General features: G+C 63.4%; 5 protein-coding genes across 5 annotated transcripts; 4 read left to right on the plus strand and 1 right to left on the minus strand.

Annotated features, from left to right (window-relative positions):
* Positions 1-684: 684 nt before the first annotated feature.
* On the plus strand, positions 685-4,009 carry RHTO_04883 (uncharacterized protein; the record flags this gene model as incomplete). Its single annotated transcript, XM_016418546.1, has 7 exons — positions 685-1,243; positions 1,279-1,758; positions 1,833-2,938; positions 2,998-3,127; positions 3,185-3,534; positions 3,595-3,733; positions 3,798-4,009. 7 exons carry the CDS (start codon positions 685-687, stop codon positions 4,007-4,009), a joined length of 2,976 nt encoding a protein of 991 aa, XP_016275822.1.
* Positions 4,010-5,092: 1,083 nt separating this feature from the next.
* Positions 5,093-5,680, plus strand: RHTO_04884 (histone H4B; the record flags this gene model as incomplete). The annotated part of the gene is made up of 3 exons (XM_016418547.1): positions 5,093-5,241; positions 5,322-5,431; positions 5,496-5,680. The coding sequence occupies 3 exons, from the start codon at positions 5,093-5,095 to the stop codon at positions 5,678-5,680; spliced, it is 444 nt and encodes a 147-aa protein (XP_016275823.1).
* Positions 5,681-7,538: 1,858 nt separating this feature from the next.
* On the minus strand, positions 7,539-8,663 carry RHTO_04885 (uncharacterized protein; the record flags this gene model as incomplete). The annotated part of the gene is made up of 1 exon (XM_016418548.1): positions 7,539-8,663. One exon carries the CDS (start codon positions 8,661-8,663, stop codon positions 7,539-7,541), a length of 1,125 nt encoding a protein of 374 aa, XP_016275824.1.
* A 700-nt stretch (positions 8,664-9,363) lies between these two features.
* Positions 9,364-9,917, plus strand: RHTO_04886 (uncharacterized protein; the record flags this gene model as incomplete). The annotated part of the gene is made up of 3 exons (XM_016418549.1): positions 9,364-9,424; positions 9,493-9,730; positions 9,785-9,917. The coding sequence occupies 3 exons, from the start codon at positions 9,364-9,366 to the stop codon at positions 9,915-9,917; spliced, it is 432 nt and encodes a 143-aa protein (XP_016275825.1).
* Positions 9,918-11,076: 1,159 nt separating this feature from the next.
* Positions 11,077-12,189, plus strand: RHTO_04887 (uncharacterized protein; the record flags this gene model as incomplete). Its single annotated transcript, XM_016418550.1, has 2 exons — positions 11,077-11,152; positions 11,210-12,189. The coding sequence occupies 2 exons, from the start codon at positions 11,077-11,079 to the stop codon at positions 12,187-12,189; spliced, it is 1,056 nt and encodes a 351-aa protein (XP_016275826.1).
* Between the last annotated feature and the right edge of the window lie 929 nt (positions 12,190-13,118).

The following is a 13,118-nucleotide window of genomic DNA, read 5'->3' on the forward strand; positions in this document are numbered from 1 at the left end:
GTATGGCCATGTGAGGAGGGGGGGAAAGTTGACACGCACCTTCTCCTCACCCGCTTCCGCTCTCGATCGAGTCCTCCAGACCGATTCTGTCGCCGCGCGTAACCAGGCGCTTTGGTCGCAAAGACTCTTCGATGGGGCATGTTGGAGGTTCGTGTCAGTCGATGAGGTGCAAGTCGAGGAAGCAGCGCTTCGCGCTTTTTAGGCTGCGGGTCGTCCTCCGCAGTAAGTGGAGCGAAAGGGTATGAACCCGTCGGTCGACTGCGTTTAAAGACTCGTTTGCTTCGATGCTCTTGCCTGTCGAGCAACGTAGAGTCGAGGATTCGTCCGATCCTGCTTCGGCATCCTGGCTGATACATCGGCCAGTCAATCGCTGTAGCCATGGGAGCGTCTTTCTGCGCCGGGCAGACGCGCACTGCGAGCGGGCATTTGCGAATCGGTGCGAGACGTCTCGCACGCTCGTGTGAGCTGTGAGAGGTCCCGCAGGCGTTGGGCGCGGCTGTCGAACGTCCTGCACTTCTGCTCGAGTGTCGCAGTGCACCTTGTATCGCTTCACCGCGAGGTACCCCCGTTCACTGATGAGAATCGAAAGCGAGGGAGAGCGGCCCACGAGCGAGCGGTTGCGGCTTCTGCGAGCCGGGTGAGCTCTGCGGGTTAGACTGTGGTGGTACATGGCCGCACAGCAGAATGTACGAGTCGAGCGAGCGAGCTGGCGACATCATCCAACCAGCCCTCTCCCTCCTCCTCTTGATTTCCCTCGCTACGGCCAAACACAGCTTGCCTACCTGTCAGGGGGCCCTCGCATCGCTAGACAGTCCTACCGCGACCAGTACGGCAACCTCACGACAGCGCTCGTCGCCTCTTTCTCTCCTCGACCATCCCCTCTTCCTCCCGACTCGCAAGCCCTTTTCCTCGATGCGGCCCCGTGCAGCGCGAATGTGGCCGGACGCAGACGACCCTGAGGATGGACAAGGCGTGTTCTCGGCTACCGCGACGGGTCGTCTGCGCCAGGGCGAAGTCACTCGTACGGGACGTCCTCCGACCCTCTTCCCTCGCATCGATCGTCCTCGAGTCGAGGCGCCCGCACCTCTACTCGACGCATCGACGCGTCGACAGGCTCCCGGGTCCAGTCTCGCCGAGCCGGAATCGCCTGCCTTCGGAAGCGCTTCCCGCTTCGCGCCTCGCTCGGGTCGCCAGACGGGCGCCGTCCTCGACACGTACTCGGCCGCCCAAACTGGTCGTCACCGTCAGCGCAGCTCGCTCCCTTTGCCGCCGACCCAGCATGCGTCCCTTCCGCCTTCGAGACTTCTGCACCCTTCCCTTCGCCACGACCTGCGTCGAACACGGCCTCAACGTCCGTCCGCTCAACTCTTGGGCGAGGAGAACACTATCAGAGTCTTTTTGACCCCCTCGTCGGCCGGAGTATCGCTAGCCAGTCCGTCTCGGCCTACTCCTCGACCTCGTCGACCTCGCTCAAGACGGCGCCTTCGCCCTTCGACTTGCGCCCTACTCTCTACCCGGCGTCGTCCACCTCGTATATGCCCGAAGACTCGGCGTGTGTCCCTTTCGCTGCCGCATTCTCGCCGCCGAGTCCGAGCCCTCGCGCCGACCAGCGCCGTCACGAGGACGCCTCGCCTGCGCAGTCGCGCCATCCGCCCATCCTTCGACCGTCTCCCGCCTCGCCCGCCGTGCCCTCTGGTCAGAGCGGCCCTTCTTCGCTCGCATCGCCTCCAGACCTTCCGCCGCGCGTTACAACTAATCGTCCGCCTTCTCGCCCGCCGTCTCCGTCGAGACCCTTTCGCCGGGACGTCGAGAACAATGCCTCGTTGACTCAGGCAACCGCTCGACTAGCCGCAACGCTGCGTCGCGGCAGCCCAGAGGGACCTGCGGGGAATCTGCGCTGGCTGACGACCCGTCGTTCGTGAGCGGTCTGCAAGAGCCGCCTGGCGTCGATGACCGAGAGTTCGACGCACTCCCACTGAATCAGCCGCCCAGTCGAGCCTACAACACGGACGAGTCGGCCAGTCGCCATGCCCTTCGCGCTCCTTCGCCTCCTCCCTCCCCCGACGCTTCTACCTCGCCGCCGCTCGCACCTGCCTCTCCGCCTCCGCTGTCCTACCCACCGGACGCCGCAAGGACGCAGGTATCACCGCAGAGTCTCCCTCGTCAGAAGCGGCGTCCGGCAGGTCCGCCTTCCCCCTCGCCCGACGCCTCCACCTCGTCGGCCGCCGCACCCGCCTCTCCGACTCTGTCGCCTTTCCCGTTCGATGTTGCGAAGGCGCAGGCGTCGTCGCAGTCTCGCCCGTACAAGAAGCGGCGTACAGCAAGCACGACCCGCTCGAACGGCGAGTCTGCGACGCCGATCCAGTCAACGCCTCCGCCTACCTCGGAGGCCGCGGTCGACAACGGCCGAGTCGCCGAGATGGTCGATGCGACGACCCCTCCGCCGCCTTCGGACTCGGAGCCCTCCGACTCGCCCCCTCCTCGTCCCGATCTGCGCTCTTTCTACGTCGGTCTGCCCCGGCTGCCTCCCACCGGTCCCCTCTCGTCGGCGTACAACGTCAAACTCCTCAAGCAACTGGCCGATTCGTACGCCGCGCGAGACCTCAAAGCCTTCGCGAGCCCACCCCAGGTCGCGCAGTCTCTCGCGCAGGCTCAGTGGCGAGTCTCCGGAGGCAAGGACGGCGACTTGCAGGAGCCCGATCCCAACTTCATCTTCCTCACCGAGTACGATGCCGCTTTGAGGTTTTCGCGCGACGTTGCCGACCGGTACGAGATCGAGCTCGACGAAACGCGCAAATTTGTCATCTGCGGCTGGACGGCGCCCAGACATGGGCATCACGTCTTCTACGGTGACGATTGCAGGGGTCCGACTGCGGCGATCGTGCGGGCTCTCGATGAGGCGGTCGTCCGCTGCTTTGAAGTTCCGTGCGCCTTTGTCGTGCGTCCAGCGCTCGAACTGACTCGTCAATCCGCTGACTGATATGCTTCTGTCTGTAGGACGTAGAGGCCTTTGCGCCGACTCACGACGAGACCTTGCGGTACAAGAGGGAGGACCCGAACAAGTCTCGCCGATGGAGTCGACGGGCGGACGCGATGGAGGCGGAGGCGTACGGGAGTGTGTATCGCGGCAAGTGTCGACGTGCTCCTGTGTACTCGTCGTGCGCTGACCTCGGGGGATTCACAGCGACTCTGCGCTTCGAGAAGGCGCGCATGGTCGGCGCGCTCGTCCTCGGGGAGGTGCCCGCTTACTACCTCGGCCTCTCCGAGCTCGGCTTCCCTGTGCTCGAGCCCGAGTTGCGCGGCCCTTCGCCACCCAGGCCGATGCGCTACGCCCTCGCCCCTCATCCCCGCTCCCTGGTCAGCAACAGCGACAAGGACCGATTCTCGCTCGGCTTGTTTGCCCAGGTCCTCGCGGTCTTCCAGGTGTTCAAGTCCAGTGGCGACTTTCCTTCGGTGCGCCTCAAGGACGTCTGGGAGGCGTTCCGCACCGCCTACGGTCATCGCAAGGTTCCCGACTGGTGGGAGGTCCGCAAGGTGCGTTTGCGCCTGCGCCCCTTGATCTGCACTTCCTAGCGCTGAGTCGCCTTCCCGCAGCTCCTGCGCAAGCACAAGGCCGGCGGCGACGTCGACCCCGACGACGACGACCTTCTCCCGCAGGACCTCCGTCCCGCCTCTTGGCTCCCTGTACCCGTCTTTCATGCAGCCTCCAAGCGTGGTTGCGGCGCGCACATCGGTGCGTCCCTCCCTTTTCACTCGTTCGTGTGCGAGGACGGCCTGCCAACCCACGTTCTTCCCAGTCGTATCCCGCTCGGCCCGCCACGTCGAGACTGGTCGTTACCTCGCCGTCGTCCCGCAGCACTGCCCGGGATGCGGAGGAGACCTGACCGAGGACAACGTCGATTTGCGCGCGTCGCTGGGGGTGGTCTTTGCGGCGGACGTGTCTCGCTTGGTCGAAGAGGGCAAGGTCCTTCGGGACGCAGTCGTCGAATTGCTCGACGAAGACGAGTAGGAGCTTGCATGGCAGCTTGTCTTGTGGATGTAACACTCGGGCGCGCTCTCTCCTCGGCGCTTCGGTCGCCTTGCGCTCTCGCACCGGCTCGATCTCGAAAGGTGAGTCGCCCTGTTGCTGTCTGCCGTCGGGCGTCGGGATCGGGAGGCTTTGCTCGCTCTCTCGCTTCGGAGCCAGGATGACGAGCGACTTCTCGCGGGTTCATGCGGTCATCGTCCGATGACCATGTAGGAGGAGGGGGAGGAGGAGGGCATCGCCTTGCCTGTTCGACCGGGTTCACACGCTGTGGTTCTCCCAATGCGTCTCAAGCCCAATAAGGTAAGCTTTACCTAGCTCGGCTGCGAGGACGCTCTCCGTTTCGCTGGCTCTTGTCCTCCTCCTCGTTGCCTCGCCGTTCGCGTCTATCTACCTCTCGAATTGCGTCCCGCTGGCTCTGGTCACTCGTACACTTCCTTTCCATGTGTTCCTGCCGCGCTGCACCGCCTAGGTGCGCTTTCGACACCCTTCTTTGCTCCCCCTCGCAGTTCCGCCCTCTCTCGCCCGCTCGTCTGCTTTCCCGTCCGAGAGAGTCGTGCTCGTCCCTGCTCGCAACTTCTTGTGCTTCTCTTGCGCGGTGGATGGAGAGGACGAGCGCTGCGATCTCGAGTTGGGAAGGTCAGTCGGTTCCTTGTCTTGTTTCGCTCGACAAGGAATGCAGGGGCGCTTGGATGGTGCTGTGCGCTGTAAGGGGTCTTGGGATTGAGCTGAGCGCGCGGGCGTCAGCGTACGGTGATGCCACCCCATCACATTTCGCCTCCTCCGCCTCTCCCGCTCTTCGACTTCGTCCCTCTCGACAACTTGTTCCCGACAGGTGCGTGGACACTCGCAGGCACTCCCAAGGATCCCAGTAACCACTCTACACTGGTCCGGTACACGACCGACCGTTCGCGCCGTCGCTCGAGGCTGACTCTTGTCGTCCCATTTGTCCCGCAGCGCAACCTCGCCGGTCGTCCCTTCCACACACGGCGAGTCCGCCTCTCCTCCGTGTTACAAGCGCCGAGCTGACTCTCTCCGTGCCGTCCGAAGACTCGAATCGCCGCAGCGATGGCCTCCGAGGGCAACATCGTCAAGGGTCCCGCCTCGTCCGCCGGAGCAGACGGTGGCGAGGCGCCGCAGAGCAGCACTCAGAAAACAGTCGAGCGCGGTAGCGGCGGCGAGCACAAGAAGCGTAGGAAGACCCGCAAGGAGACTTTGTGCGTCCGTCTCTTGCTCTTGCGGGCTTGCGACTGGGGTGGCTGACCGTTTTGCATTTCACCCTGACGCCCATTCGCAGCTCCTCCTACATCTACAAGGTCCTCAGGCTGCTCCATCCCGGGCTGGGCATCTCGAACAAGGCGATGCTCGTCCTCAACTCGTTTGTCAACGACATCTTCGAGCGCGTCGGTGCGTCCCTGCTTTCTGCTTCCTACCTTCCGCGCTCACTCGACTGTCCGTCTTGCCCGCGCAGCTACCGAGGCGTCGAAGTTGGCGAGGTATAACAAGAAGGCGACCATCTCGTCGCGCGAGATCCAGACTGCTGTCCGCTTCATCTTCCCCGGCGAACTCGCGACGCATGCCGTTTCGGAGGGCACCAGGGCTGTCATGAGGGTGAGTCGGAGGAGCAGCGGCATGTTTTTCCTCCACTTGGGCTGACCTTGCCCTCCTCTTCCCTCTGCAGTTCTCGAGCAACAGCAAGTGAGGAACGCTCATCACGCCTCTTCTCTCGCCAAGTCTTCTCGTTTCGCTTCTTCCTGCTTTTTAGTCCAGTAGTCACAGCGTCGCTTCAAGTTCGCCACTCTGCCTGCAAAGACGAGAGTGGTCTCTTCCGACGTTCGGCGCTTTGTACTGCCTCGTGCTGACAATCAGCTCGTTCTCTTTCGACACTCGCACGTCTCACGACGCCCGCGACGCTCTGGCTTGCTCGTACTGACGACCCGTCGGCTTCGCTTCGCCTCGCGCCGCGACCCGCTTCGTCGGCTTGCGCTCCCTCCTCTCGCTCGAAAGGGTCGCCAGCTGACTACGAACGCACACGAAGCGATGATCCGCTCCTGCTGTACCGCATCTTTCTTTGTCCTGCGTTCACCGACTCTTGGCTAACCCGCTGTCCTCCTCCAACGCTGCTCGACCCCGCATCTCTTCTTCTGCGGCGACCGCGACGCTGTGTGCCGCAGCTCGTGCGTAGTATGAAGAGTCGCTTGCTACTGATGCCCCAGTTGCTTGTAGGTCTCCAGCGCGGGCGTGCGAAGTGAGAACAACAGGTGCGTCCGTTCGTTCTCTTCCAAGCTGGGCGCCAAGGGTCGACCTCGTAGCACTCGGCAGGTGCGCAAGGAACTGCTTTCTCGGTGTCCTCAAGATCACTACGCTCCATCTGCCATCGCCCCTCGCCTCGCCGCTTCGTTCGTCCCTCGAGAAAAAGCTGGTGTCGCTGTTGCCCAAAAGATTGACTTACTCGGCTGCGTGTTCCGCCAGTCGGACTCGCAGGACGTCCCAATCGTCCTGAAAAGCTGATGGGACTCGCGGGCGCGCCTCGAGCGACCACCATCTCTTCGCTCTTCGTCGAGCCAATTCTGCTCCTCCTGTCTACAATGCATCGTCCAAGAACCGACAGGCGGCATCTCTCGAGGCGGAAGCAAGCCCAAGGACTGCAAGGCGGAGTCAGTGGGGGAGGGGAGGGCGCCAAGCGGCGGCGAAGGTGGCGGAGATGACCATTTCGCAAAGGTCGCGGTTCTGACTTTGTCATGGATGGTAGAACGACAATTGCCTGCGTCTCTGAGGTGCGTGCTCCACGCACGCAGGGGTCTACGCCTCGCTAACTTGGTCGCTTCCGCAGTGGAACCTCGCCGCTTTGTCTGCCTCTTCGAGCGCAATTCTTGGGTGCGTCCCAGTCCGCATTAGCGTTCTTGCCGTCCCATGATCGAAATCGATCCTCGACAGCGTAGAGATGCAACCCGCCAACGCAAAGCACCTCGTGGCATCCTTTTATCGTTCCCTTTCTAGCTGCCTCGTCGTTTCCGCCCGTCTACCTCCACTTCCCTTTGCTCCTTTCGCCCTCGTCTCGCCTCGATGCGTCGCCTTCGCGTTCCGACATCGCTGACCCGTCCCCCGCTGCTCATCCGGACCCGTCTCTGGGCCGCTCGTCCATCACATCGCCGCCGTCCTTTGCCCTCCGCCTGCAAGTCATCCAGCCTCGTTGGCTTGATCCTCGGCCTGCGCCTTCTTGGGTGGATCACGCCAGATAAACCCTGATGGCGCCCGGGCGTGTGCTAGTCGCGGATGGACGAGGATGCGCGAGTGGGATTCGCGGGCTGTCGTTCTCGTGCGGGCAAACGCGGGGCGGGAGGGATGGTTCAGATCATTCGCTTGCAATTCAAGTGCTTTCTCTCTCTCTTTTCGAACTGGCTTGGTCGGGAAGCGAGAACTTGTCGAATTCACAGGCGAATCCCTATCCTCAAGAGTGCTGCGCCTACCGTCAAGCGTGTCATGCTGCGAGGGTGCTTCGTCGCGTGCTCGCCTACTCGTAAGCCCTCCAGGTCGTCGCGCCGCCCGCGCCTGCCTGCCTCACGTACTGAACAACCCGCCAAATTCCTCGCTTTTTCAGCGTGCAAGCAATGTGCGGTCCGACTGGCGCGCGTTGCTGCGCAATGTGCGCCCTCCGCTCGTCGAAGAAGGCTCCTGCGATGAGGCCGGACGAGAGGTTGGGCGGCGTCGACGAGAGGAAGCGTGAGAGCGAGCAGCTTGCCCTGCGCCACGCGGTGCGCGGCCTGCTGGCCTCTGCCGACGACAGCGTGAGCTCTTTAAGCTGGCTGAACTGCGGGAGACGGTCGCAGATGTCGGTCAGTTTGCGTGCGAGGGTGCCGTTGGCGTCCGCGCCGATCGACAGTTCTTCGAGGTGAGTGCGAGTCGCCAGGGTGTCGAGCACATTCGTACTCCCGTTCCAGCCCTGCAGGTGCACGCTGCGAAGCTGGCTCGTCATCGTCGCGTCCAGCAGCGACTGGCTGATGGCCCAGTCTGCCGAGGCCCATTGGTCGAAGATTCCGAGGACAAGCCGGTTGAGGATCAGCGGACGCGACACCTGCGTCGTCGTCAAGCCGCCCGCCGTGAATCGGTTGCGGACGAGGTAGATGGCGTACAGCGTGGTCGTGCGACTGAACAGGCTTGCGGTCTCTGTCACGCTGTCGAGTTCGCGCTCGTCGTGCAGGACGACTGTCATACCCAGGCGCTTGACGCTCGTGCGTGCGTGGGCGGAAGCCCGCAGCATCAGGTGACGCAGCTTGTACGCGTCGACCGTTGGCATGACGAGCTGCTCGATGCCCTTCGCCTTGTTGAGGACGTCGGCGAGGCGGGCGAGTCCCTGCTCTGGCACGAACTGCAGGTGTCCGCAGCTGGCGTCGAGGCGGACGACCGAAGAGAGCGCGGTCGGGTTGGTGGCGAGCTGCGCCGCCCGTTTCATCCAGCATCGCCCGCCTTCGCCGAGCTTGACGGTCGCCCATCCTGCACGCAGCGCGTCCTGCTTCCACCTCTTGCACACGCGAGCGAGCTCGACTGCCCTCGTGATGCGCTTCGTGTCGACCAATCCCTCGAGCGACCAGGAGAAGATGCCGTAAAGCACGTCGCTCGGCAGGCGGGTGGCGTCCATTGTGCGTCTCGAGAGAGTCTGCGTGCAGCTTCCGAGCCCTGTCAGCTTGCTCGTCTGGGAGGGCCATCGCGGCGGTGAGGTGGGGAGGAGCGCACCTTGCCTCTCGTTCCGGCGATCAGAAGATACGAACACGAGTCTGAGAGAGCAGAGCTAGCGGATTCGAACGCTCACGCTGCAGGGAGCTGGATCGTGAGCGGTGTGAGTGGTCGAAGGCAAGGCGAGTTAGGCGAGCGGGGTTGGTGGGTGAGCCGTGACTTGTCGCTCGGGGCGGCCTGGATGAAACTTGTGTGGTCTGCTGGGACAGGTCAGGATAGTCTAGCAGTGCTTCCCATTCCGGTCCGTTCAGTGAGATGTCGAAAGCGGCCCTCGACGAGCGCTTACAAAGTTTCAATACAAAAAGGCTATGTGAGCAAGTGTAATCGCAGTCGGTCTCTCATTTTGAGCTCGCCTCTGCGCTTCTCCTCGCGATCCGCGTGCTGACGACACGCTCGCTAAGCCTCTCTGCTCGTCGTCTTGTGTTGCTCGTAGCTGCCACCCACCCCTCCTCCTTCTCTTGCTCGAGTCGAAGGTCCCGTCCAGCTCCTGCCATCTTGGCTACCCGGGTTCGTATTCGAAGCGCACGCCGTGCAGGCAAACGAGGCGATCGAGTGGTGAGATTGGTCGAAGAAGCGGGCCAGGCGGGCCGGATTGGGCATTGAGAATGCGAGGGCAGCGGGCGGTCTCTCGTCGACACGAGGAACGGGACGCTGATGACGAATCCGGTGTGTTTGGGTTTGCTCTGTTGCTGGAGTGGGTGTGCGTTGAATATGGCTAATTTGTTGTGTCGCAGGCCAGAGACTATCCAGTCGTCGACGCTCGTTCTACCCGACTTCGCCTCGATTTGGCTTTCGTCGACGTAGCTTTTCTCGAACTGCTCGTAGACTCGCCATGTTGAGCCGGCATGATGCTTTCCTACACCGGCTCCCTCTCGCGAGCATCGCGCTCTGGGTTCGCGTCTATGCGCCGCCGTTTCCAGCCGCCTCGGTTGAGCACGATTCCGGGGAGGGCGGTCTGCAAGGCTTCATTCTGTGCGTACCCGTCGTGCTTGGCCTCGTGGCGGCAGGCTGACCGATAACTCGCAGGTCGAATTGGCCGGGCCTGACGTTCCTTTCGTCTGCCTGGTCCACCCGCCGAGATCCATCGGCCTCGCCTGTCTCTATGGCCGCCTGGATTGCAGGATGCGCTTGGATAGAATCGGTTTATGTGGTCGAGTGAAACCCTCGGACGTCTTCTGGTACGTCGCGTTCGCTTCTGCTTGTTCCTCCCCTGCTAACCTTTTGGTTGTTTCCTTTTTCGCAGCCCTCGTTCACCCCAGCCATGCGCTCTTCGACCGTTGCCTGTATTTTCGCCGTTGCCTCACCGGCAGACTGCCATCCGTCCGTCCGCGTCGACTCGCCCTCGAACCCTACCCGCCTCGGCCGACCGCCTCGACTATACCGCCGTCTTCTTCCGCCCGATGGCTACGACGCGCACGATACCCGTCCGTCGGTCGAAACCTGCATGCCTCTGGCGCGTACGACTCGATCCTGGCCGTCCGCAACCGTGACGATGCGAGCGGGTTTGCAGGGTCTCGAGCGGCGAGGCTGCGCGTGAGGATGGGATGGGGCGATAGATAGCGGTTGTTGGGGTTGGGGAGTGACGGTCTTGCTTGGGAGGGGTAGAGCGGGCGACCCGCGTCCTCGTTGGCTTCAAGGACGAGTCCGAATCCCGCTCCTCGACTTCGGCCTCGACTTCCGTCGACATCTCGCTCGGTTTCTCGTCACCAAGACCAGCCAATGTCGAACCCGCATCATTCGGGACCTGTCCCCGTCTTCCTCTATCGCGTTGTGGTCGCTAGGAACCCGCGCTTCGCCTCCGCCTGCGAAGGTGAGCACGATGGACGCGGCAAATGAAGGCGTGGCTCGTGCGGGAGGCATCCATTTGGTCAAGCAGGGGTACGTGTGCGGTTTTCTGCGAGAATCTCCTGCGACGGTCGACTGCGAGGGTCCTCGAGTCAGGCAGGGCTGTTTGTGGGACGACGAGGAGCTTGAGCGGGTCGAGTGAGACGGTGAGCCTGAGGGTGTAGGGACTCGGTATGTGGGAGAAGGGTGGATTGTGAGCGGGTGTTCAGGTGTGCAGCACACGGATCGACGCCGGTCTGAGAAGGTCCGAATCCGCGGCCCGTTTCCTCGTCTCCCTCGCCCTCTCGCTCGCTCCGTTGACCTCGCTGAGCCTCGGGAGAGCGTGTTACACGACGCAGAGTCCGCTCCGACTGCTCCGGACGCGGTCCGGTTGGTTCGCTGTGGCTCGCACAGCCTCCACGTCCTCGCCTCTGTCCTCTCTTCCTCCGTTCACTCTCACTCGCCCGACGCCCTCCGGACTCGACTCGTGCACCATGACCACCGACGTCACCCTCGGCCGCGTGTTCCCGACTCCCCAAGCATTCGCCGAGGCCGTCTCGCCGCACTTTGGTGCGCCGACTCCCTCGCTCCTCCTCTCCGCTTTCGCTGACGCTCTTCTCTCGGCAGCTCGGACTGGGTACGGTTCACCGACACTCGACCCCTTTCACAACGCCGAGCCTGCAGTCGTCGTGGTTCGGTGCCCGAGGCCGTCCCAGACGCGTGCCGGCTGTCGGGCGCGGTTCGAAGCGATGAGGCAGCCGGCTGACGGCACATACCGCATTACGAACATCGAGGTGCGACACACTTGCGACGACGACCACGACTGCGACGAAGACGAAGACGGCGACATTCCCATCGACCTCGGACCGTCCCTTCCTCTGCCGACGTCGACGCAAGGAGGCTCCTCGTCGGTCTCGTCTCCGGCCCAACCCGCCACACCCGTCGCGCCAAAGGCCAAGCGCAAGCCGAATCAGCTCGCCCGCAAGTCCGGCCACAACAAGGCGCCGGGTCACAACAAGGCGCCATCCCCCTACGGCGGCCGTCCTGTCGCTCCTCTCTCGCTCACGGCCGGCAGCTCCGCCGCTTCGGGTGTTCGCCGCTCGCACGAAGCCCCTTCCGCTGCAGGCGGCGCTGCTGCGCCTACTCTCGTCGGCGCCGCCGCTTCTCCTCGCCGCTCGACCTCGATGATGGCGCCGCCTGTCTCTGCCCCTCCTCGCCAGTCGCTCCCTTCGTCGTCAGCCTCTCGCCTCCTCCCTTCGAATCCCTCCGCCTTCGCCTCTCTCCCTTTCGGTCCCCTTCCAGCTCCAGGACCGGTCGCGTCGACTTCGGCCGCAGCCGGCGCAGCGCGTCAGCCTCGAGTCACTCCGCGCAGCGCCCTCCAGGCGTTCGCGCACGCTGCGCTCGGGGTTGACGACCCGCGAGGCCCGACGGACGCCGCACTCGCCGAGGCGTTCCGCGACTTTACGACCATGGCCGATGACCTTCGCGAGAGGCTCCTCTTCGAGTGGGTGGCGCAGGGTCGCCTCTCGCCGGTGGAGGCGTCGGACATCGCGGCGCTTGCGCGGGAGGGGCGGAGGGCGATGGGTCGCCGTCCTGGCAGCATCTGAGGTTCGGGCAGGAGTCGGTGATGGACGGTTGGGACGCTTGGGCGGGGCTTCGCTTGAGGGTACAGGGCGTGGGGCGGTGATTGCTTCGCTTGGTAGGCTCGTATATAGCAGCACGGTCTAGGATGTCGCAATGTCGATAGGCTCGTTGGTCTTCTTCCAGGCTTCCGTCTCTTGCTCGCTCGACTCTGGCCTCGTCTCTCTCCTCTCGTCGCCCGAATACTATGCGTGGTGCAGGAGATTGAGGTGGACAACATGACGAGCCGGAGCAATATGCACGCATGCGCGAGGTGTGAGGGTTGGCTTGTCCCTGCCGCTTCGCGCGGTGGTCTGATAGCGCCGAGCGCGCAGGAAAAGAATAAGCAGCGTGTGACGCTCTTTACGTGCGGTACATCCGCCCCGTGCCGTGAGGGTAGGAGGAGGAGGAGAGTAGAAGGAGGACGCCAAGGTTTCGGCTCGTAACTCTGCGTCCCGATGTCCCCACCTGGCTTTCGGTGGCTCGTTGGGTTGCTCTCGCGCTGCTCTATCATTCCGTGGCGGCTTGGGGAAAAAAATGCATAGCCTCGCCCCTGGATCTCGTACAGTATGGTTTTTCCCGCCCTCCCTCCGGACGTACCGTGTTTGAGACATGCTCAACGCATCAGCGCGGCCTTTAAGACCTTCTGGATGGACCTCGAGGTGCAGGAGCAACCCAGGCGTTGGACTACTGGGTCGGCGTTACTGCCAGATCCCGGTGCAGTCCCAGGGTGGTCGGCGATGCCAGATCCACTAGCTACGGGACCAGCCTAGCAGCTATTTGACCTCTTTGAGCAGCCAGTGCCCGGTCAGGCCTGTCTTCAAAGGGAAGAGTGGGTACGAGCATCGGACGAAGCGGTGCAGGGCGAGTCCAGGCGCAGAGCGGGGGCTTCAGTGGAAGCGGTACCCCATGTGCA

Source organism: Rhodotorula toruloides (assembly GCF_000320785.1).
Source record: "Rhodotorula toruloides NP11 unplaced genomic scaffold Scaffold3, whole genome shotgun sequence".
NCBI classification, from domain to species: Eukaryota; Fungi; Basidiomycota; class Microbotryomycetes; order Sporidiobolales; family Sporidiobolaceae; genus Rhodotorula; species Rhodotorula toruloides.